The sequence below is a fragment of the Ctenocephalides felis genome, unplaced genomic scaffold, assembly GCF_003426905.1.
Source record: "Ctenocephalides felis isolate EL2017-DRISC unplaced genomic scaffold, ASM342690v1 CF-g0.4_SCAFFOLD_01886, whole genome shotgun sequence".
NCBI classification, from domain to species: Eukaryota; Metazoa; Arthropoda; class Insecta; order Siphonaptera; family Pulicidae; genus Ctenocephalides; species Ctenocephalides felis.
Window position 1 is genome coordinate 60140557 of NW_020538040.1, and position 22915 is coordinate 60163471.

At 30.2% G+C, this 22915-nt stretch overlaps 3 protein-coding genes across 3 annotated transcripts in view; all 3 read left to right on the forward strand.

Annotated features, from left to right (window-relative positions):
* The window catches only part of LOC113377953, a 191741-nt gene extending 181656 nt beyond the window's left edge, over window positions 1–10085 (forward strand). The window contains exons 3-5 of the mRNA XM_026618421.1: window positions 7724–7858; window positions 8895–9039; window positions 9791–10085. Of these exons, the coding sequence (XP_026474206.1) occupies window positions 7724–7858; window positions 8895–9039; window positions 9791–10002 (492 nt within the window). The 3' untranslated portion in view covers window positions 10003–10085. The remainder of the gene's footprint in view (window positions 1–7723; window positions 7859–8894; window positions 9040–9790) is intronic.
* A 3231-nt stretch (window positions 10086–13316) lies between these two features.
* On the forward strand, window positions 13317–15966 carry LOC113377955. The gene is made up of 2 exons (XM_026618423.1): window positions 13317–13608; window positions 15630–15966. Exons 1-2 carry the CDS (start codon window positions 13460–13462, stop codon window positions 15931–15933), a joined length of 453 nt encoding a protein of 150 aa, XP_026474208.1. The 5' UTR covers window positions 13317–13459; the 3' UTR covers window positions 15934–15966.
* Window positions 15967–21298: 5332 nt separating this feature from the next.
* Window positions 21299–22915, forward strand: part of LOC113375162 (disks large homolog 3-like) — a 13208-nt gene continuing 11591 nt past the window's right edge. Inside the window, exon 1 of the mRNA XM_026615113.1 lies at window positions 21299–21480. Within this exon, the coding sequence (XP_026470898.1) occupies window positions 21299–21480 (182 nt within the window). The remainder of the gene's footprint in view (window positions 21481–22915) is intronic.

Below are 22915 nucleotides of genomic sequence, written 5' to 3' on the forward strand. Positions count from 1 at the left end.
GTAAAATATGTAAATCGTTCTAAAGTATTTGAGTCACGGACAATATTGTACACTATTATTATAATTGAGTATTTTTATTGCATGGAGTAACAAGTTCTTGACGTTTTACAGTTTCATATATTCAACAATTTTGATACTGCATTAAATTCCAAAGACTAAATTTGGGAAAAAGATGTTTGATCAACACTTTGAAATCACCTACAAGTATAACTTTCTTATTACTTATATCTAAATTTTGGGAAATATAATGTTTTTATGTTGTGAAAGAAATTAGCTTACTTTTCAAAGTCGAGAGTGTTTACATCTTCGCAATAGGAAAAATCTCTCCAGGCTATATACATATTATCAATTTGCCCCAGAAAAGATAAACAGGTCTAAATTGTCGGTAATCATATCTAGTTCGTCGTGGGAACTCGTCCATTGATGTGATTTGAAATAAATATACCAGAAATAATTATCGACCGCTGATATACCTATATCTTTTGAGAACATACTCGTTTATATATTTTTCTCTATTACTAAAAGCACTATTTATGACTGTCACGCAGTGACTTCATTACCTGGATATAATTATGCTGTAATGATATTATTATATCTAATGTTGCTATTTATTACTGTAGTACTGTACAAACATGTTTAAGTAATTGAACTTTTGAATGGTTATGAGATTATATGAAAATCATTACTATCACTACTTGTTTAGTAGCAAAAAATATCTAATATTAAATTTTGTAATTTATAACGTAGATCATTGCTCTCGTTTTCTATCTATCTATCTAATTCTGTGGCATATATTTCCTAATCTAATAAAGAGTTCTGAATGTTTAACTTGTAAACAATGGTCGATGACTCGATCGTATTTTCTTTTAATTTTATAGAATTGAAGAACACAAATTCTTTACAGTTATGTTTGGTTTTTTATGTATTTTTATAAAACTCAAAAAAAAAATGATAGAAATGCATTTTTATATTAACACAAATGCGTTTCAATTAAGAAGCTTGACCATTTGATGAAGACAAATCATTTTATTTGCAATGTTGTGTTATGAGAATATTGTGCTAAAATGTATCTAATTTAAGACTAGCGAGGCATTTTACAAAGAAAGAATGATAGAAATGCATTTTGATAACATAAACGCAATTAAAATTTATGAATTTTTAAAATCCATTCAGGATTTTTGGCTAGAATGTGGAAGAAAAATTTTGCTTTTTATTGCTAATTATAAAAAAACTGCTTAGTCTATCGTCGCGCAAAACTATTCAACGCAAATCCTTATCAAGCTACATAGAATGATTTTATTCTTTTTTAAATTTTTCAAAACGTTTTTGAGAAAACTTAGATGAAAACTCAAATTTCGGCTCACTTACACGCACATACTTTTTATAATTTAGGTCTCAAAGGGTTGAGAATATCATGAAACGTCGAAAAAATTACATTATTTATTTTTAAAATTGTGTTCAATTTAAGAAGATTTTCTAGTCGATCATGATTATTTTTAATATATGAAGACACTAGGGTTTGTCGGTTTTCAAAAACCGGTTTTCTGACAAAAATGATGAAATTTGAAAACCGTTTTTATCGAAAAAATCGGTTTTACTGTATAAATGGAAAATAACAAATATACCAGATGGAAGCAAGCGTTTTGATACTTGGAATCATATCGGTTCGATATAACATTTGGAATCATATCAGGATGTTATGGTTCCCAGAAAGGTTCTGTGTAATCTTTTCTCTATTGTATATAAATTTAGATTTTTGTATTAATGTATATACTAATTTAGATCATTGTGACTTCTTGTTGAAGGAGTGAATTGCTCCACTCAAACTTTAAAACTCAAAAGTTTTTGGCCATAGAAGCCACAAATAAAAGAACAAAATTTTTAGAATTGTTATATATCACGCTTTAAAAACGATTAATCTTAGTGCGGTTGCAAGGGAGAGAGTATTTTTTCTTTCGGAAAATTTTGTGAGTAAACAAAAGACACTTCTAAATTGAAAAATAGATAAACGTCCTCTGCTTTTTACAATCACATTTCATTAAACAAAAAAAATATTATTTTTTTGAAATTAATTAATTAAAATTGTTCAGAATAGAAAACACTCACATTTTTGCTTAATTGTTTTTAGAATTAAAATTGACATTAACAAATATGTATCGATATGTATCTATTTTTTTATTTTTTTTATTTAATAAGTTAAGTTTTTTTATTTAAAAATGTATTATTTTTATTTATTTAAACTTTTTCACTATCATAAAAATATTTACATTCTCATATGTGAAATTGATGCATGAATAACAAATGAAGTTATTTAATGCAGATCAACTATTATTTCTTTGTTCTACTAATTAAAATAAAAATACATTTGTTTACTATCGATAAAATTGAATAATAAATGAATTTAGTCAAAAACTGCTTGAAATCACACAAAATTTGCCTATATATTTTTAGTTATTACAGAATATTCGAGCAAAAATTGATTTTTTATATAAAATTCGAAAACCGGCTTAAACCGGTTTTCTGGAAAATTTACTATTTGAAAACCGGTTTTTAGAAGACACTTTTTACTTGCAATCTTCTGTTTTGAGAATATTATGCTCAAATGTATCTATTTTAAATTAACATGGCCATAATAAGTTATTATTGTAGTAGTAGTATAGTAGGTGGAAAATATTAAATTTTATTTTAGAAATCGGTACTCAGTGGTGGTGTAATCAGTTCGGACGTGGGCTAGCACGTACTAGTCTTGGGTTCTCGCTGGTTCGATTTCCGCCACGATTAAAGCCCGACATCAGGCAGCTATGATGTCAAATTTCCACTTGAGTTCATAGATCTCAAATGAAAATTGTCTCTCGTGGCTATAGCTGCATATAATAAAATGTCAACAAATACTTTGAGTATAGTTACTTAGTCAGAACTGGATTGGACAACTACTGGGTTGCCATCCATTCATAAGCTATGTAATAAAGTCAAAACAATTACTGAATGTTTTAGACATATTTTAATTAAAAGTATAACAAAACTATTTTTTAGCAGTTTTATCTCGAAATCTTTGAATGTGAGCGTATCTTTCACCTTTCAGGTTTGATTTATATTGATCAGTTGACTTTCTACCTCTAATTATAAGTTAACCTACCCACTGGCGTTCTATGCGCGTTATCTCACGCACTTTTAGCAAAGCAGGATAAAATACATCATCATTATTGTGACGTTCGTAATCATGGCTATAATTTTCTGGATCAAATCCGTGATCTATTGCAAAAGTCTAATCGCACGTTATCATTCTCAATTGACAAATAGCCGAACGCCCACGAGAGCGGATTTTCAGCATTTCAAGGAGCACAAATTGTGTGCATGATTTGCGATACTTATCGGACAATATCTCGACACGCGTTTGTTGGAGCTTTTCATTGCTAACATGTAATAACACACATAGTGCTGTTTCTGGAGGTTAATTCGACACGATTGCGAAATTAAGCGGACGTACTATTATATAATAGGTTTTATAGAATGTTACAAAGTTTAAGTAATTATCCGAGCAATGGACAGGAGCACGCAAACGACTACAATACCAATGTCTTAAGTATTCTATTTATTTTCGTTTTTAACATAACTAAATCAAATATTAAAAGTAATGAACGCGCAATATATTTTATTCCATATTTATGAATAAAGAAAAAAATCAGCATACTTAGCTTACAGTATGTCATAGAAAGGCGCGCTGCTCATTTAACACCAGGAAGTATTTTCTGTTGGCTTTCACAAAATTTTTGACATTTTTTTATATTCATATGAATTACAATCAGTTCATATCATGAAGACATTTCGTAATTGTTTTTTTAGGTTCTGCATATGGATATTATCCTTCCTAGTTGTGATTATATTTTGAAGTGATTCATATTAGTAATTTTAACTTCCCGTAGGGTAAGTTATAGTAATCGGCCGAAAATCGAAAATGAAAATTTTTGCATATCTTCACGTTTCAGAGGTTTTTGAACATTTTGGCATACCTCAGAAAAAATAGATGTGTGTGTGTTTTGTATGAACGCATTTTTAGTCCACGTTTTCGGGCGCACGAATCACCCGATTTGGATGTTTCAAAAAACATTCGATTTTTATTGATAGGGAGATGTGCTGATTAGTTTTTGGCAAAGGCAGGTCCAGCTGTTTCGGAAATACCGAGCTAAATGTGCAAAAAATGGTAGTTTTTGAGATAACTAAGCATCCGATATGAATGATTCAAAAAACTTTCTGCTTGTTTTGACAAAATAATTGCTTTTAGAAAAAAAATATTACAATTTTTTTTTCAATTTTATTTGTATATCGAAAATAATTCAGATTTTAATTTTAATTCTGACTAAAGTTCTAAAGATCACTTATATACTCTAAATAAATAATTATAACATTTTAATTTAGTTTATATAATTCTTATAAATATTAGACAATATTAGAGTATTTATAATAATCTATTTGAAAACATTTAATATTCCACGAACATTTCGTTACGTTACGGGAAGTTCCAGCAATTTGCACTAAGGCACGATGTCATACACCACTAGTTTTATAAACTTTTATTACAACGCCCTGAAAGGCTATTTCTACTTAGAAACATATTTATAATTCATATTTTGAGTGAAAATGGATAATAAATGCTGAAGAATCAATAATTGATTTCTCAGTTATGTATCATCGAATTGTGGGAAAATTTTAAGCGGGTCTAAAGGTCCGCAGGTAAAAAGGTTTACCACCAATATCTCAAACACCAATAAAATTAAGAATTTTTTAACAGCAAAATTGGAAAGTAGAAGGAAAAAAATATATAACCAGCCATCACCTTGATTCTTACGACGTTGCTATCTGGAGAAAAACAGCAATGTTTAAAAATCCATAACAAAAGTATTTTCTTGCGTTGTTATTTGTTTTGATTATGAGCACTGTTGCTTTGTTGTTTTCCAAAACTTAATATATTTTTTAAGTATACGTTATTTAATTGTTTCATAAGATGTATTATTAATTTTAAGTTACATTCAACAGTTTTTTATATAACCTCTATAAAAACTTACACCTGAGTGGGGTAGAAGGGACCAACTAAATCCTGTCAAGTAAAAAAAATTAATTAAAAAATAGGAAGTAAAAAGTAAATTAAGTTAAATTTAAGCAATTTTACAAGAGAAAAATTAAATATGTGGTAATTTCAACTCTGATGATAAATGTTTCTGATTAAATACCAGAAATACCAGTAAAAAATGCACCCATGAAATTTATATTTTGCAGTGGTTAAATAATGTAGCTATTATTTTGTAAGCACGCTTTGGAATTAAAATGAAACATTGGACCTGTTTGCTCCCTGGATGTCCCAATTTACCCCGCCTATGGGGTAAAAAGGACCAGGTTACAAAATTTTAAGAACAGCAAAAAAAACATTTCTAGAGTAATGAATCTGGGATTTTTACTAAAACTAGTCAGATAGTTAATTATTTGATATGTGTTGTGTTATTTATTATGATATAAGGGAAAGGGAAGTTAACTACTCAATAGTTGATTTTCCATTCAATAGATAAATTATAACAATATTCTAATGATTATAATAAATGTAATGTTGCCAAACGTTGTTGTTATTCTTAAATCGGACGTCGATTGAAAATCGACATGTGTAACGCTTTACTTTGTCACTCATGGCCAGCTTTTGCAATAATGCAAAAGTGCCATGTTCGAACGCCTCCGTTTATGTGTTATAACACATCCAATGCGCGCTGCTCACACCTACTCAGAGTTCGCTTTTAATCTGTAACGATGCCGCCGCGATTTCTCACTCAATAATAATAATAATACGCTGAACAAGAATACAAAACGACTCGGCTAAGGATTACTCGACAGCTGGTCAAAATATTACACCGCAGTCTTGAGATAAGAAACAGTTTTACATTGTGGAAATAAATTCATTCTTAAGTAATGAATTATCTACTGTTTTGAAACAATTTTTTTCCCAAAAGCAATTTTTTTCTCAAAACAAGCCAAAAGTTTTTTGAATCATTCAAATCGGATGCTCCGTTCTTTCAAAAACTCTATTTATATTTTCTGCACTTTTTGCTCCGTATCTCCGAAACGGCCAATCTGCCTTTGCCAAAAACTAATCAGCACATCTCCCTATCAATAAGAATCGAATGTTGTTTGAATCATTCAAATCGGTTGATCCGTGCGCCCGAAAACGTGAACGAAAAATAGTTCCCATGCATACATACACACACATCAATTTTTTCTGAGGTATATCTTCCTATGGATATTTTAATTTTGTCTATTTGATTAAGAATTTTACTTCCATTAACATAAATCATTATTTTATAGAAGGGTTTTATGTTTCGCCAGAAAATTTGATTTGCCAATTTTGTGTTCTCTTATATGCCAATGTTATACCATTCTGAATCGTTTTACACCACAAACAAGTATACATTATGTAAAGAAATTAACGTTTAAATAATTAATCATCTTTACCTATGGGGTTGCTCATAGGTAAGTGTGTGGCTAGAACGACTGAACCTGAAACAGAGGTTCCAGGTTCGATTTCGCTTCGAGCAACCTGTTGTTAAGGAGCAGTAAGACAATTTTTACTTCGGAATATAAATAGTAATATGTTTCTAAGTGAAAATAGCCCTAATCCGGCATTGCTGCATCAATAAATATTCACCCTATTACATAAATTGTAATTTATTCTTCATGATGAGACAACTGTTTGAGTTGAAATCTGTAAAACGGATATAGTATTAAGTCAATTCAGCAAAACAGTTTATAGGACTCTTACCAGCCAATTCTGCTGTAAAATAGACTAATGTTATCGCAACATACTAAAGCTGCGGGTTTCAAATAAAACGGTACTAAAAACTGACAAAATGCTATGTATTTCCTGTGCTATCAGGCGTTTTACACATAAAATCTAACTTTTCGCATGTATTATTATGACACAGAAAGATGCACTTATGATAAGATTCTTTTTTGATGTTTGTGCGATTTCTAGGTAAGTTTTATATCCAAAACACCTGACTGCACAGGATCCACATAGCTTTTTGACATATTTTAGTCTAAATGTAGCGTTTTACTACATTTTTTCATTTTCTAAAGCTCTATAGTCCACTCTGGGTTTTCGTTACTCGTGAAACAACTTCAGAGGTATAGCAGATTTTTTGCTGTTATTTAGCAGAAGATAAAAATATTTTATTTGTTTCAGTCTGATAACAACATCTAGTGAAAAACTCATTATGTCCTCACCGTATCTCAGTTTGCCCCGATTTTTGAGATGGTTTACTATAGTTACCAACTTTTTATTTCTGAACATCATTCATGATTTAAAATACTTTAAAATAAGGGTATTCCATGGCGTAACAGTTAAATACACGGACTTGTATGGATGGGGTCGTAAGTTCGAACCCCGCTCTGGACAACTTGACATCGTGCAGTAGCGACGTCCGTTTTCACTTGCAAATATGTTTCAAATTTCACGTTTCATATCAAAAATGTTTTTTCAATTGAAAATAATTCTTTTCGGGCACTGCGGTGTGAAATGGCAATGGCAAACCTCTCACACTATTCTTCCCTGAATCGAGTTGGAGTTTAATTTGCTTACATAAGTACATACTAAAGTATGTACTTATTTGAATAAGAGATACATATTTTTTTGACTTATTCAAAAAACAATATAAAACATTATTTTAAATTATTTTTCTTTCAGGCAAGCCACGACGATTCTCTCGATTTGGAAGAAATCGAGGAAGAAGACGAAACAGTGGAAGAAGCAGAAGAGAGTAAATTTTGCACGTTGCCGCGCAATGGACCAGCTGCGAGAGGGACATTCACCATAAAACAGGTGCGCTCACAAATTAATAATACGGAGTATTTATATTACTTATGTGTATAATAAGCTGCTCAAAGAAGACTTTTGTCCTCTACAATATACAATAAAATTTGAACGAATAAAATAATTTTCTTTTTGCACACGACTATTTATTAGCTATGTTTTCAAGTGAAAATAGCTTTTCTTGGACGTGTCTGTATCAAATTGAATAATATATCTACCCTATAAGATGAATTTAGATAATAATAAATAATCAAATATGGATGGTTTATCAATAGGGTTACCATCTAAAAATACGTCGTGAGAAGTTTCAGTTCAACAGCTCATAGGGCAAAATTTCTGGTTACAGAAATCAAACCATAATAATAATTATAATAAATGTTAGTCTGTCCGAAGGCAGGTCCATGGTGTGAGAGCCACCACAAATCAATGATTTCCTCACCCTTCCTCGTCTATAATTTCCATTACCACTATTACCCTTCCGTCTATCATTTCCATTACCCCTTCGTTTTCTTACACATTTTTCTTTTGAACAAACTTCTGCTTTTATGCTTCCTGGTCTTGCGCTTCGGCTTTCAGTTTCCTGTATATTTTCTTCTCACGTAAGTCGTCAATCATCTGCATTCCTCTCCTTCCTAATCCTTTTACGCTTCCATTTTACTTGTTTTATTTGTGTACTAGGAACTAGTTTTCTTTTCTTTTTCTTTATTTGGTATTTTGCCTGTCTACTTTATCTTTTAATCAGAACATAAGTATGAAAAAAAGAAAAACTATCAATTATGGATGACAAAGTGCACCATTTTATTTTATCGCTAGATCACATGGCTTTATTTGTTTTTATACTACATATATAAAAAAATATTTGTTGGGGATACATAGCAACAGCCATAAAAACATGGGTATTCTGCACTACGTACTTGTGACTAAATAATATATTTCTTTCATATATTTAGTAAAAGTATGGTATCAGAAGTCGTTTTCACATTTTCAATTCTGCTGATGAAATAAATCTACATTTGTTGAATTTTTAAATATTTCAATTTTTTAGGCAATATTTACAAAAGGACCCGGTCACAAAGGATTAGGATTTAGTATTGTGGGCGGGAGAGATTCTCCGAAAGGTTCAATGGGAATTTATGTCAAAACTATTTTCCCCAATGGTCAAGCAGCGGATTCTGGAAGTGTAAAAGAAGGTAATTATAATTATTATTTAAATTATATTGGAATCTAGAAGTCTAGAAGAAACCGTTTAATAATAATGAATACTTATGTCATCATATAAATGGCAAATAAAATCATAACAATATTGAATTGTAATTCGTCACAAGTCCCTTAATTATTTGGTTTAGGTTGAAAACTAAGCAAATTGATTGACGCCTGAAAATAAGTTTTGCATGCAGAAATATACTGATTCAATTTTGATATTAACCTTAATAAATTTTATGGTCAGTTATGTTTTATCCATTTGATGTAACGTATATTAGATTTAAGTATAATTGTACGCGAATGGCTAATGTACTAAATTACAAACAATAAAACAATAAATAACTAGTGGTGCATGGCAACGTGCTTCAAGGTAAATTGCTGGAACTGCCCGTACCAATAATTAAAAATTTAAAAAAGTTCAATTTTCTTTTAGAACTCTGAAAAAAATCGATTTTTGAGATTTTTAAAATTTTTGAAAAAAATGACCTTACGGAACCCATACAAAAGTAATCAAAATTTGTTCTTATTATTAAAATATCCATAAAATATGTGATAATTTGACGTGCATATGTCTTATAATGGCTAGATCAACTAGTATATATTATATTATATATAAGGATTTAAAGATCCAATAACAAAAATGAAAAAAAATGCCATATATATATATATATATATATATATATATATATATATATATTAAAAATTACAAATTTATTTAATCCATGTTTTATCTTCCAGGTGATGAAATTTTGGCTGTAAATGGTCAACCGTTGCACGGTTGTAGCCATGCAGAGGCTATAGCTATGTTCAAAGCAATCAGAGCTGGACAAGTGCAACTGCATATTGGACGTCGAGGCGCTGGACGACGCAAACGTGATATTGTTACTGCTTCAAAGCTAAACTCTGTTAGCTTACCCAAATCGCCAGCCAATAATAATAATTCTCGTTAAAATGATGTCAAAATTATTAGACTTTCAATTTTACTCTATTATAGGAATTTACGTATGTGTTTCTATTAGAGGATAATTGGATAACCCGGACATTTAATAAAACAAAAAAACTTGAGGTTACATATTTATTGCAAATGCACATTGAAACTTATTTTGATGTCTTTAGTAAACGCTGGCGTGTAGTTTTTTTCTAAACAAAATGACTTCTCTTAATAATAAGAGACTGTTATTTGGTTAGATTCTCATTGCTAAAATTCAGACAATAAAATGATTAACAACATTTTTCTAAAGCTAAGCTTTGTCCTTGTTCAATATATATTGAAACATCCTAATAAAAGCTGCAATCAATAATTTAATTTTTATTTGGCAAATTAATTTATTATTTTAAAATTTCATTTGGACTCAATTTGTATATAACTTCGACTAATGGGTGTAAGACATTGTGATTATGTATTTGTTTACTTACGTTAGTTTTTAAAACCTTGCTATTTCAATAGCTAATGTATGAGTAATTTTATAAATCTTACAGTATTATTTGGCAATCTATCTATCTTTATATATATGACTAAAAAAGAAGACTATATGACTAAAAAGGTAATGCAAAAAATATAGTTTATTATAATAAATATTAAAATTGAAATGGTTTATTTTTAAAATATCATATATATTTCACTTTGCACAACCTATATATTACAATGTATAGAAGTTGAATTTGAATAGAGGCAGAAATTTTTTAACTTGTATAATATTCTTTTACTTGAATTCAGATGTAATATACATTTATTTTGAATAGACACTTTTTAACCATTATATAGCTATTATCGGACTATATCAGAGTGACTGATACTTATTGCAGATTTACAGAATGCGAGATGTTTTTAATAATAAAACTGCTGGTGTTTGTGGTCCATCCATGTTATTGCTTATTTTTTTACTGTATTTTAATTTTTTTTTTAAATTCATATATTTTTTATTTGAGCTGCACTTATAGAAGTTTTTTTTATAGTGATATACAAAAAAAAATTTGATAAATATTTCTAAAATTTATTAATAGTGGAATATAATCATGATAAATAAATATAACAATGTTATATTTTTTGCTATATTGTAACAAATTTTAAATTGTGTGCAATTCATTGTGAATGTGCTACTAACTTTCATGAGCTTCCATATTTCGCAATTAGCATTTATATATTATAATGGTATGTGTGTGGGTGTGATTTTAATCTTAAAAGATGCTATTATATTCATTAACTCCAATAAACATATTTATATCTTGATTACAAATATATTATATTTAGTGGACGCAAAATGAAGTTCTAGTCTTTAAATTTTGTAGAAGTGAATAATGCGGTAATAAATTTATCAATTTCTTTTTAATATAAATCTGATTTTTCAGGACAGTATGTGTTAATTAACATAAATCTTATATTATATGTAAAGTCTTTGATTCACTATCTACATATATTTAAATTCATATATGGTAGCTGATAATTCATATTTTAATTAAATCAAATGGTAACTAAAGATTTAAGAATTAAATTGTGAGTAATAATATCAAGATATTAGTAAATAATTCTCTGCATGGGGCAGTTTTTAATCTTAAATATATTTCTATAATACTATATATGTAAAAACTAATAATAAGTTTATTAATAGAAATAATGAATAGATATAATATTACATATGTTCACAAACATATATAAATATAAATATATAAAAATAAACCAATATTACAATTATAAATACCAAAGGCTTAAGAAACAAAGATTGTATCATTGTCATAAAAATAATAAATCATTAAGAATGGCAAGAATACAAAAATAATCAAATTAGTTTTTCCATTTTTATGTAATACTTATTTTTAAAAAATGTCGCAATTTATATAAGCAAAAATTTGTTTTTTAACATGTTGCTTTATTTCGAATTGAACTGTAGACATGAAAATTTTATACATTGATATTTTTATATAAGTGCATGATATATTATAAAAATTCTGATCTTATATGTCAATACAAACTAATGTATTTTATAAAATAAATAAAATTTCAACAAAATTCTATTAACATTTCTATTCTATTCACATTTTTTAATATACACCAGAAGAAACCGTGTAAAAAAAAAAAACGTGTAAAAAAGACATTGATCTTATACAAAAATGGGTGATTTGTCCTACTCTCTAAAACCTATTAAAATTAGTGAAAAACAAGAATTTTCAAGAACAAGAATTCATGTTTATTTTAATAATAATTCCCCTAAATTAGTGCTATTCACATTTGCTTTGACCAGTAAAAATTGTTTGTACGCGCTAAAGGGGAATTCACTTAAATCTTTAAGCTAGTGTTCGCAAACTATCGATACTATTGATGGTTTCAGACTTTTTTCTTTCATAAATACTTTTTTGTGATATGAACATACATCGCAGAAAATTAAATTTGACAAAAAAATTTAAGTACATAAAATTTCCAATCGTGCTAAATGGAATAAAATCGTGTAAAAAAATTGAAAATATTCAATTTTCAAACCGTGTTATATCAAAACCGTGTACAAAAAGACCGTGTAAAAACAGACTTAGGTGTACTCATATATATTTATGAACTTAAATCTCTCTCTAAAAGGCTTTAAGCTTTAAAAATTATTAATTTAATATTCCTTTTTAAATACTTTTTATACTGATATTGGATGTTGAATCCAATCCTAATATTGAAATTTTAAAACAAAGGAATCTTTTAGTTCACAGTGGAGAGGTACAAATAAATTTTTTAAATTATTCAATTTTATAAGTAATATTTAAATTAGATAAATGCGATATATAATAGCTCAATTTATAATTTTAAAATTTAAACAATTAAAATTTTGTACAAATATAGCCAAAATACTGAATTAAATAAATTTTAAACAGTTTAAACACAATATTGCAATTAAAACTTAATTAAATACAAAAATTTAAATTACTATGTTTGCTCCATAATAAATAAATTAGATAAAATTATTTTCTTGATTATTTTGCTGAGTTTTTTCAAAAACTTGACTGTTTCCGGTAACCGGGTTGCTTATATGTTTATATCAATTGATTATAATCCAACCAATTTACCAATTTACAGTTAATTATCTGTAAGATATGCGCCCTCGGTGATTTTCAAATTTCGTATTGCGCGGTTAAGAGCACACAGGTTTGGCAACCTATATCATATTATCTTGGATTACCTATTATATATGGATTTCTTATATGTTTATTTATCTTGTCAAGACGTGATCCTTATCCCCGACCAATACATAGTCCATGTTAATGAAGCTGTCAGCCTTCTAGACCTTAGGCAATATAATAATGGCTGTCAGTTTCTATCTGATGTCCTTATATTTTTATAACAAACAAATCCCATAAATTTTGAAAAATGTGTACGGAGAATTTATGATTTTGCTCTCTGAAATATAATTTCATTACTCCTTTGTTACAATGTCGTCACAGATAATGAACAAAATTAGAAAAAATAGGTTAGAAAAAAAGAAAAAAACTAAAGGCAATACAAATATAGAAATAACCGAAAAACCCAAAGACGATACAGTTAACAGAGTCGATGTTGGAAAAGAAAAGACATTGGATAGGTATGGTGTAGGTACATCCACTATAAGCGATATTTTACAAAAACGATCAATAAATTATTCGTAAGCAACTTTTCTTCTTCATTGATACTTTACGTACCACCTGAATATTTTACCTCATGATTAATATTATATGTATAATGTAATCTAATTGTAAAAAAATATGTAAGTGTTAATTTTCTAATAAACATCGATTTTTGTTGATATCTATGTATGTATTTGTTATTTTTGATAAACAAAACATTATTCTTCATAATTTGGATTATCCGGATTTTCGATTATCCGGATGTCTATCGACAACAATTAGTCCGGATAATCGAGGTTCTACTGTATCTCGATAAGGATAATCATCATTTAGTTTCGGGCGATGGTCGTCCGAGCCGCTTCTTTGTAATCAGTGTGAAAATTTTGTCCACAATTTTGATTTTAAAAACTCCAAAACTATTTGTAAGATATTGGTTGAGAATCAGGTTGATTAGTTTGACGATTTTGATGAAGTTTTGTACAATCATATATCTTATAGTCTGAAATATCATACGAAAATATTATAGGCCTGCGATAAGCGTTTTTTTATCTTTATTATTTTATTTGAATTTTAATATAAATTTCATACATCTCAGACAGGCAGAAGTGCATGGTATGAGAGATCGTACAAAATATCTATACAAAGTATATATATATATATATATATATATATATATATATATATATATATATATATATATGTATATGTTGTTTGTTCATATTTCCAAATTAATATATATATATATATATATATATATATATATATTTTCTACATATGATATGGTCATTACAACATTTTATCATTTATTCTATAATTCAATCATACTCATATTCATTCTTACATTCATGCTTTGGTCTAATTTATTTATCTAGATTTTTTTATAATATTCTTTTAACTTAATTTTTAATTGATTCTCTTCTTTGATCATTGTTATTTCTTTCGGAAGCCCATTAAATAATTTTATAGCACTCCATATAGTGTTCCGCCTGGTTTTATTTGTTTTAGATGATACATTTCCTGTTGGCTAGCATTGTGTTCATGTATTTTCTTATTTATAGTTATCGATGTGCATATTTTGATTTTGTTATGTGTAATCTTATGTATTAATTTGCACTTTTCTCATAACTTGAATTATATTAGAATTGAGAATTTTGTTGCACACTCATGTCATTCTAATCAGAAATTCTATTGAAGCATATGAACATTCTGTGCTGTTTTGCTGGTGTTTAATGATTACAGTTACTTTAATAAAATACATTTTCAAAATACGAAAAGATTGAAATAAAATGTGTGGAACAAATTTAATTTATACAATTGCCAATATTATAATTTTGTTCAAAGATATCAAATGAAAACCGTTTTTAATGAAAGCGAAATGTATATTTTTTAACATTTGAACATTTTACCTAAATAGCTGAATCTCAATTCTTATTGATTAAGTTGTAAACTTAAGTTATGTATAAGTATCGGGAAGTTCATGCAAGGCAAAATGCTACTTTCAACTAGTTTAAGTTTTTATTCATGTTTGTACATATTTCTTTATTTCAATAGCATATGCATGTTCTGAGCTGTTTTGTTACCAATACATCCAGATATAGTTTTTTTCTACTTTATGTAAATAATTTATTCTTTATACCTAGCGATAAATTATGCTTTATAATTTTATTGTACCATTTTTCTTGTAATTTTTGAATGTTATTACTTGACTACTCATCTTAATGTCATTCCATCATATTACAATTTTTTCAATATCAGTTTTCATATTGTTCTCCTCAATATTCCACATGGGGTTTGCCATCTTAAATTGTTTATATTTTTTTTAACTTATAAATTTTCTAGAATACCTGATTAATTTTCAGAAGAAATAGTTTCTTTTTATGAATTATGCTTTGCTCTACTTCTTTGCTTTAGTAATTTGTAGTTCATGTAATGCAATATCTTGTATCATGATGAACGATTTTAAAAGGTACAGTTAAACTAATCTTTAAAATTATTTTAGATTAGCTGAAGAAGAACTTTTAAGAGAAGCTATATCAGGTGCTATCAGAGCTGAAGTAGCTGGACCAACAGGATGGCTAAAATGCCCTTTATATAAGACAAATAAACGGTTTCTTAAAAATACCTTGGCCTCGACTATAAGGCATAATGGATTCAAAGATAAAAAAATTGAAAATTTAAGAAGAAAAAATCATGAGGATAAAAATTATTTAGGAAAAAAGAAACTGGACATCATTAAAGAATTAAACAATGTAGGTAAAAGTTCAAATGAAGCTCTCTTACATAAAAGAACTGTATATGAGTAAAAATACTGGTCTGAAATATAATAAATCAAATAAGACAAAGATAAATATATTTTAATTATTACTTTTGGAGGTATTTGCATGTCTTCAATGGGAAATATTTCAATTTTATTTGGAATATAATATTCCGGATTTATTTTAATATATGTATAATATATATGTATATGGCGTGTCACATACCTTAAATTATGTTAAGCCGAAACAGGATGATAATATTGATCTTAACTGTTCTGAAAAAAATTTAGAAAAAAAAAGTTTGGAAGTTATGAGCTTTTGCTTTGTGCAACCTAGAGGTATAATTATGATCAGTTTTCGGTTGCTGTGGTTATTTTTTTATTAATTTTGTTCATTTAAACCTTGTAACTGTAACTGTGAATAAAATTTCTAAGATCACGGTTAAAATTAATAACATAATTGCCCCGGGTTCTCAAGAATTAGGACTTTTTATTGAACTATGAATTTATTATTTTTTAAATTGGTGAGCTTTGGAAGGTTCTCCTTTAAGAAAAATGTACTAAAGTGTGTTGGCAAGTTTCATCAAATGTTGGGGCAGGATTGTGAAATGGTAATTACCCGATAATTTTATTAGTGAAAAATTTCAAGTCAAGAAAGCAATAACCTAAAAATGATTTTTGCTAGTGCATTTTACTTTCGATCAATTCAAATTTTTGAACTAAATGTGAGTGAAATGTGCTTGATGTTATATGTTATTTTTAGGTTTTTATGTTTTTACTATAAATATATGATAACATTCTAACGATGTGTAGATAAATCCAAGAGTCAACCATCTAAAATATATATTATTATGTTTATATAAATATAATACCGTGTTTAATGCTATTGTGTTTAGTGTTGTTTTAGTACAGTGTTTTGTTTTCTGTCTGGAATGTGGGTGGAAATAAAAGAATTAGTGAAAACAGTTTATATGAGGTGAACGTGAAAGATGTACTTGAAAACACAAATAGTATTTCTGATCTGAAGCATTAACTAAGCAAGGAGAAAACAAAAATATTGATAGTTTTGATATTGAAGAAAAGCATAATGAATTTCCAATGGTTTTTGTAAATAGATGTTTGACCACTACAATTGACATTATGGACCAATTTCAAGAAAAAATGCAAATTCAGAATCCTATACACGACATCTATTTTGTCAACCCTTGCTCTGAGAAATCTAGTTTGTTACTGTAATTTTTAGTTCTTTGAAAATGTATCTTTTAATCTTGATATATCTAATATTTTTATTGCAAATAAAAAATCTTAAAGTGCATCGTACAGCACTTTATTTATCTATGGCAGTGTCATTGCTGCGGAAAACACTACTGTAGCAAAAGGGTTAGTTGAAAACAATTGCAAATATATTATATTCAGTAATTGAGAATTGTAATATTGAAGTTCTTCAAATTTAACTCAAATTATAAATAGAAATATTGAAGTATACTATTTATACTGCCTAATTAAATGAATCGATTCATATTAAGTTGACTTGCTTCTAGCGAGTGTTCAGGTTATGCACATTTATCAGAATAGTATAAAACAGAATAAATAAAAGAATATGCATTTAAAAAATTTCAATATTTATTATAAGAATCAAAATGTTTTGTAACAATATATTTACATCGTCAGCTACTTAAAATTCTGACGATTTGGTTGAAATATTTTTTTCTTAGATGGTGCTTTACTAAATAACAAAACTGTTTTAGTATCACTACTGATCGTGCTTGAAAAATTCATCCAGGTGAAATTTGGCTTCCAATAGCTTACAGCAATTTGTACTTGTAAGTTTCAATTCCTGACTTCCAATCCTCACAGTGCATTCAAATTCTTGGCGAAGTACGCCGGACGAATGGATTCCTAATTGCTCCAGTGGAAGGTTGTAATTTGCGGCTATTACTGAACTTCTTAATTGTTGACTAGTTCCACATTCGCCATTGGCAATGGAAGCTTCTCTTGACAGGGGAACAAACGATGCATTGCGCGGAATCTTTACTGGTATTACATCGTTTTCATCATCTTCATATTTCACTTTTGTGGGTTCTCGCCCAAAACCTCGTTCATCAACTTTACGATAATTGTCTTTGTCCTCTTGGCTCATCTTGGAACTTTATATTATGCGGATTCAAATCGCGAACAAATGACGCTGCTATATCGTTATTTCAAGAACAGACTAACGGCCGCAAAGACACTGGACCGCTTTTTTTATCTGTCAAGTAAAAATTCATTTTAATTGGGTGGTAGGCGTAGCCAATCAAATGATTGAGCAGAAATATTGTGTGAGATTCCTTTATTTCGATAATTTTGTCTTATATAAAATATGTTAATTATAATACCATTTATATTGAAATTTTTATTATATATTTAATATATACTATATAATACTGTTTAAATATGAAATTAAAACCGTTTTCAAACAAGTTTATTTTATGAATTGCAATGATTATGTATAAATTGCACTACGTGACACTAATTTTTTGTTCTGAGATGCTGTGATCGTTTTTAAGTAATTCGCAGACGCTGATTCCGAAAACAGTAACAGAAATTTGCTAACAGTTCTAGTTTTTGAGATATAGTCCAGTCATTTAAGCTTAAATTAGTTAAAAATCTCGGAACTCGAGATACCCATCTGTAAGTCTGTAAATACTGTATATTGACACCCTAAAAGTTGTCTCAAAACCTACATATGGTAGTGTGTGGGTGTCAGTATAATACAGTATTTACAGACTTACAGCTGGGTATCTCTAGTTCCGAGATTTTTAACTAATTTAAGCTTAAATGACTGGACTATATCTCAAAAACTAGAACAGCTCGTCATCTCGAATTCCGAGATGAACTTACTGTAATGACTGGTCTAATATACTACCAATGTGTTAGTTTTACCTCAAATTACAATAAAACAAAATATATTTTATTTTATGCCTTCAAAACTTTTTTAAATGATTTTCGAGCGTAGACAAAGACATGACAAAGACCAACTGATTTTGTCGTAAGCTTCAACAATTGCCAGCCATGATGCGGACATCCCGGATTTCTTGATAACGCTTCTCCAAAGTCCTGATGTCTTAGTAGATCCTCTCGTCCTGCTCTTTGCTAACATTTCCATGATTATCCAAATTCTAAATGAGAGTGCGGGTAATAAATTATAATCAATTATAATTGATTTGAACTGTATCAAATATACAGTTTTTAACTCTTCATGTCTTCTCTTTTAACGTTGGTCTCTAAATCCATTACATGGTAGACGGTTGTTCATCATTATCATGGATAGGGGTCGTGTAGTTGATCATAAGTAGACTTGAATACCATTGGGGTTGTGGTTCATGACTATTAGGTTCTGTTGCCTAAATTTATTACATTGGTATTTACCACACAGAAAAAACAATCGTCGTGGTGATTCTGAGATATTTTCTAAATGACGCGAGTATCAAAATTATATTCTTTTTCCTTCTGGATAGTAAAGTAAACATACTGCGAAATTTTTTCACATAAGTACCATGTTTTATTTTGTTTGCGCAATTCATGTTTGAAGTGGTTGAGATACTGGATGTCTTTATGCAGCTTGACTTTATGCATTATGCACACAGCGTCTTAGAGTCGAAGCCATACCGAAAACAGCAAATAAAACTCTTCATTATTTGTTAAACTGCAATAATCAAAGTCGCAATGACTAATTAGGATAGTTCGGATGGTATAAAAATAAAATTGTTATTTTTGACACGCAGTGTTGTAAATATTGCTTCATTGTATGTTGGATCTAAACTGCATAAAATATCTGACTACCCATCTTGATGATTTACGTTCACTAATTCGTTCTCATCACGACTTGCACTTTGCAGCCAAATTCACTTAGAAAGCTACTAAACATTATGATGCTTTGGCTTTGGGGGCTGTAATAAATGGATTGTATAGACATTTATTCTTATGCGCTGGATCAAATAAGGCTCATGGAAACGAAACAGTGCCGCAACTCCACTGGAAGACATATTCAGTGTACATGAGAAAGGTGAACTTAAAATAATGGCATTTGGAGGTGCTTTAGAAGTTAAATCCTCTCACAGAATCGCCGACGACGTGGTATGCACGTCGTCATTCGATTGTCACAGAAAAAAGAACGATGTGCGAAAATATGATTCTGAAATTGGAATGGGCGGGACAATTCAATGCAAAATGTGTGCACTAGGTCCCAATAGTACAATGGGATAATTTTTTGAGGTTGTTAATCACATGCTGCGTCTATGCCTCAACGCCGAAGAGGTTGCATACAGTTGATAACTCATTAACAGCATGCCAGTGGGTAAAGGAGAGTTAGAGTAACCACGATTGCTAACAATTGGGCTGATGCGGTAAAGGTATATCAAATTTTAGTGCTGTTTTTCAAAACCTCAAAACCAGTTTTATTGGACACAGATATAATCTTACTTACGGATACGTTTTACCAAATTTTGAACTTTCATGGAGAGATTATAGCTCAATGGATAGCTTTGCGATATCAAGATATGCTTGAGTATGAAAATTTCAAACAATTTTGCTAGCTCCTAGTAGATGATGCTCAAGAAATTTCATTAACAGGCTTTTTCGGTGCCTCGTTATATTGCTATTCAACAAGGTGGATCACAGGTCCGATTTTTATTATCCAAGGTCGATCCCTCGCAGACAAATAACAATATGTATGCTTATGAAAGAGACGGAGAAGCACCAGGATTAATATTGACAATAAGGAAAATGGTTCGAATGACGTCTTGCTCTTCTGTAAAATATTCTGGAGTAATTACCTCCGGATCTCCGGATGGTGGTTATGAAGGAAAAAGCCATCGAAAGTAGCAACAAAACTGCGGTCGATTCGCCTTTAAGGTTAGCATCGTGGAACGTCAGGACAATGATAAGTGCAGGAAAACTGGAGAACCTCAAAAGGGAAATAGCCAGGTGCAGAGTGGACGTCGTGGGATTGAGCGAGGTGCCTCGTTATATTGCTACCAAACAAGGTGGATCGCTGGTCCGATTTTTATTATCCAATGTCAATCCTTCGCAGACAAATAACAATATGTATGCTTATGGAAGAGACGGAGAAGCACCAGTATTAACTAATATTGAGTAAGGAAAATGGTTCCAATGACGTCTTGCTCTTCTGTAAAATATTCTGGAGTAATTATTCCGGATCTCCGGATGGTGGTTATGGAGGAAGTATCGAAAGTAGCAACAAAACTGCGGTCGATTTGCCTTTCAGTTTAGCATCGTGGAACGTCAGGACAATAATAAGGTCAGGAAAACTGGAGAACCTCAAAAGGGAAATAGCCAGGTGCAGAGCTGACGTCGTGAGACTGAGCGAGGTAAGGTGGCAAGGATAGGGTGAAACCGAATCGGACGGTTTCATAATGTATAACTCCGGAGGAGACAAATTTGAGAGAGGTAAAGTCATGGTAAAGAACAAGGTTGTGCTGGTGGTACATGCCGACATCGAGCCAGGACGAGGCGGAGGTGGAGCAAATCTACGAGCAAATAGACGAGATGTTGTCTCAGAAAGGCAAAATAAAGGTCAACGTGGTGATCATCAGAGGTTTTAATGCAATAGTCGGAAAGGGATCCGATTAAAAGATTGTTAGCAAATACGGATTAGGCAGAAGGAACGGCAAGGGAAATATGCTGATTGACTTCTGCCGCAGAAAAGAAACAATTTCATGATCACAAACACGTGGTTTAAAAAGCCGCAGACAAAGCTGTATACTTGGAAAAAAGCCCGGCAAACAGCAAGCGATATCAAACTCACTACATCATCGCCAAAAACAGATTCAGAAATAACGTGAAAGACGTTAAGACTTTTCCAGAGACCGATATAGAGATAAAACTGAAAAATATCCGCAAAGCGGGTAAAAGGAGACAGAGATGGAATCTGGAAAATTTGAGGAGTCGAACTGAGGAGAGAAATGGAGACAAAATTCTACGTAATGGAAGATAGAGAAGATGCAATATAAAATTTTGGAATAAGGTAAAAAGTGTACGCTGGAGGACAACGTCGGAAAGCTAGAATAAGTAGCAAGGAGCCGTGGATAATTAGGAGATGATAAAGAAAATGGATTAGCACAGAAAGTATAAGATACACATCCGAAGATATGTAGAAAATTGAATAGTAAATTAAGGCGAGAAACGGATAAGGCAAAGTTGAAATACATGGACGAAGCGTGCAACAGGATAATAGAACATCAAAAACAAGATAGGTACGTTTTAATGTTTTATATTAAATCGTATACGACGCTACAAAGGAAATGTATTCGACTGAAAGGAAAGCAGAAAAAACATACTAAATGGAAGACGATAGTGGAAATAGAGTAACTGACCAAAAAAAAATTCTCAAGAAAGGAAATTCTCAGGGTGTGGGAAAAATACATTGAGAAACAGTGCAATAGAGAAAATCGTTCTGATAATATTGAGATCGAATAAGAGAAAAAGTGGGCGAAGACGATAAGATACCATGCATATTTAAAAGCGAAGTCGAGAGAGCAATAAATGATATGAGAAGAAATAAAGCAACGGGAGATGACGACATACCGGCGGACCTGCTGAAAGAGCTGGACAACAACGGATTAAAGAAACTGACCAAATTGTTGAACGATATATACCGAACGGGCAAATGGCCAAAGGACTTTCTGAATGTTACTATGATAGCTCCTTAGAAAAAGCCCGAAGCGAACAAGTGCAACGATCACAGGACGAGCAGTTAACTTTTTGGCTTTGCACACAGAAAAGGTACTGGCAAAAATCCATACTAGTAGATGACTGAAAAATAAGATCGAGCAGCACATGCGGATTGAGGATAATGTCGGACAACGAGAACATATGCTTCTGTTTTATAGATTAGCAGAAAGCTTTTGAGAGTCAACAGAGTAAGCTTATGAGAATTTTAAAATCTAGTAACGTCGATCGGAGTGATTACAGTCTGATCCAGAATCTTATTTATATGGGGCAAAAAGTAAAGGTTCGGCAAGGATACTACT